Here is a 2,605-nt window from a genome sequence, read left to right on the forward strand (position 1 = left end):
CAGCCGGGCGCGCCAGTTTAGGCTACCGTAAGCGCTGGATTCTTGATGTCAGTCGTTTGCTGGCAACCGTGCCCTGCAGTATAGGGACCACACATCCCTTTCCCCACGGGTGGCTGTGGATTCAGCCGCAGCAACGCGATTTTTGTGCGCTGAGAGCATTAAAGCTGCGACCACCCTCGGCTCATGTGGCTGAACCTTCCCTGGCTGAACCCTGAGCTGGAGGAGGGAGGATTTAGGGGCCACCCTCCCCTGTTACATGCTCTGGCTGTCGCAGGTGCACCTCTGCAGCTCTAAAACCAACCTTTTTTACACCATCCTGGCGTGGCTGGTTTTGTTTCTTTCACCATTGCTTATTAACCGTTACCCAGCAGCAGCTAGGAGCAAAGCCAGTCTTCACACAGCTGCTGCCCCTGCAGCCGTTTTTAGCCAAGTTTTCACCCTCGGTTTTGAATCCAAGCTTTCTGCGCCCAGCAATCAAGGAGAAATAAATCTGCCTGGGTTTGGAAGGCTTTGTAGGTAACGCAGTGTTCAGGCTGTGGCTGTCGCTGTTAATTAAGCTGTATTGCAGCTTACGTCTGCAATGCATGAGATGTCGCGGCACCCTTTTGCTTTTTTTACATCCTGCCAAGACTCTGCAACTGTCATTTCAGAGAATGCATGGAGAGAGTTACTGAAAACACGAAGTAAATTAACAAGTTACTTTTTAATGGCACCACCAGTATAAGGGAAGGAGCAGGCTGTTGGTCATAATCACACCTCGTATACGAGGAGGAAAGCCTACGTCTGCATGGGGAGAAATAGTCTGCATTTTGTTCCCCGGGAAATCGCGCTGCTGAAACGTAGCACATACTCCATAGCTGAAATCATGAAAGAATTGACCACCCAGGTCCCAGAAAAACCATTATAAACCCTGGAGCTGGGTCGCGAGCCATGTGCCAAGCCCCCAGCCCGCTCTTGCCGCAGGGGGAACACAACTCCAACGAAACCCGGAGTCGGTAATGGCGGGGAGGCTCCAGCAGCCAGCCCGTCACCCTGCCCTCCCGCTGGAGCCATGGGAGCTCCAGAGAACCTCTCTCTCCGATGCCTCCCTGCTGGGAAAGGCGGGCTTTTATAAGCTTTTAGCCCAGTGTGGAAACAGGGAGATTAACTTGAGCAGAACTACAACAGCCCTGCAAAGCAGAGGGGCTCTCTCAATAGGACCCAAAATATGGGTCGAAGCCACAACAATTCAACTTACACTCAAGAGCCACTAACTGCGTAAGGGCTTTTGCCTCGCTCCTGGCTTTGGCCTTCCACCGTGGCTTCTGGCTTGCTCGGAAGACATCACGATGCTGCTGAAGACGCCTCCTGCTCTGTTTTCTCCTGCGTTTCTGCACGATGCCTGCTGTATTTTCCTACCGCGTGGTTTCACCTGCCCGAGGCTGCACTCCCGTCCTTGCTGCGCAGCGCTGCGCTCACCCTCGCCACCCATCTTCCCACTCCTTCAGCCACGCACCCATCCAACCTGCTCTCTTCTGTTGCCAAAATAGAGCCACCGTGCCGCAGCCTGGGCACACGGCCAGGCCCGCGGTAACCCCTGGGACAGTGCCCTATTCACAGGGGACGGCGTGAGACGTAGCAGGGTTCAAGCGTCCTCTGTTCTCCTCGTGAAAAGCCCCGTACAGGTTTTTCTGCTTTCAGGGGGATGTCTGCAGGGAGATGCCAAATCCTCCAGCATGAAAGAAGCCTTTTACGCGGCTGCTCATCCCACACCGGGGGGGATGCAGTCGGGCGCTCTCTGTTGCAGCGCGACGGGGGTACCTAGCGTCACGTAAAGGATAAACACACTTACTGCAGTCCGGCTGCACATGTTTCCCTGTTTGGGAATTCGGTGTTCCTAGGGCACAGGATACAAAAACCAAACAAAAATTCTTACTGTTGGCTGACTCATCAGCCAGCCATCTCGGATTGGAAAATTTTCCTGAGAAGTTGATGAAATGTGGTGCGGCAGCTTAGCAAACGCCTTTCTTCAGAAGCCCTGCTGCAAGGCCCTGCCTTCATCACGTCGCTGCATCCTCCTCTGCATTAACCCATGCTCCCACCGACCTTCACGGGGCGCATGCAAGAGGCTGAGCGTGCTCTGCCGCTGCGTTCGGCCACGGTGCAGAAGCTCAGCCAGGGTCAGGAACCCTTCCCTCATCTGAACTTCTCCAAAACAGCCGGGCATGCTGCTCGCCTCTCTCTCCTCAAGAGACCCCAGTCCCTGGCAGTGCCACATACACCCAGGGCTCCCAGCAGCCACGGGCCCTCCTCGCCCTTTGAGACAGCCCTGCCCAGGGTGCAGTTGGCAGAGCAGCCCTGACAGCTTTGCTATGCTGGTGCTGAGCCCTCGGCAAGCTGGGCAGGAGCCGGGGTGCCGGGGCAGGTCCCCTCCGAGCATGCCTGGCCCACGAGCATCACTGCCCATTGCACAATTTGTTTTTGGGTCCACTCTCATCTATTTCCGCCCCCCGCCCGCGCCTTGGAGGGACGTTCTGGCTGGTGTGACTCAGCCGAGGGTGACGCTGAAGCGAATGCAATCGGTGAGCAGTGCCCTGCGGTGGGAAACAGGGTGGCCCGGGCACCG

The 2,605-nt window shown here is 56.2% G+C and overlaps 1 protein-coding gene across 1 annotated transcript in view; it reads right to left on the minus strand.

The window, feature by feature from the left end:
- Window positions 1-2,605, minus strand: part of PAQR5 (progestin and adipoQ receptor family member 5) — an 8,852-nt gene that overhangs the window by 2,578 nt on the left and 3,669 nt on the right. The window contains exon 6 of the mRNA XM_009647283.2: window positions 2,179-2,219. Within this exon, the coding sequence (XP_009645578.2) occupies window positions 2,179-2,219 (41 nt within the window). The remainder of the gene's footprint in view (window positions 1-2,178; window positions 2,220-2,605) is intronic.

The sequence above is a fragment of the Egretta garzetta genome, unplaced genomic scaffold, assembly GCF_000687185.1.
Source record: "Egretta garzetta isolate BGI_Z169 unplaced genomic scaffold, ASM68718v1 scaffold331, whole genome shotgun sequence".
Classification (NCBI taxonomy): Eukaryota; Metazoa; Chordata; class Aves; order Pelecaniformes; family Ardeidae; genus Egretta; species Egretta garzetta.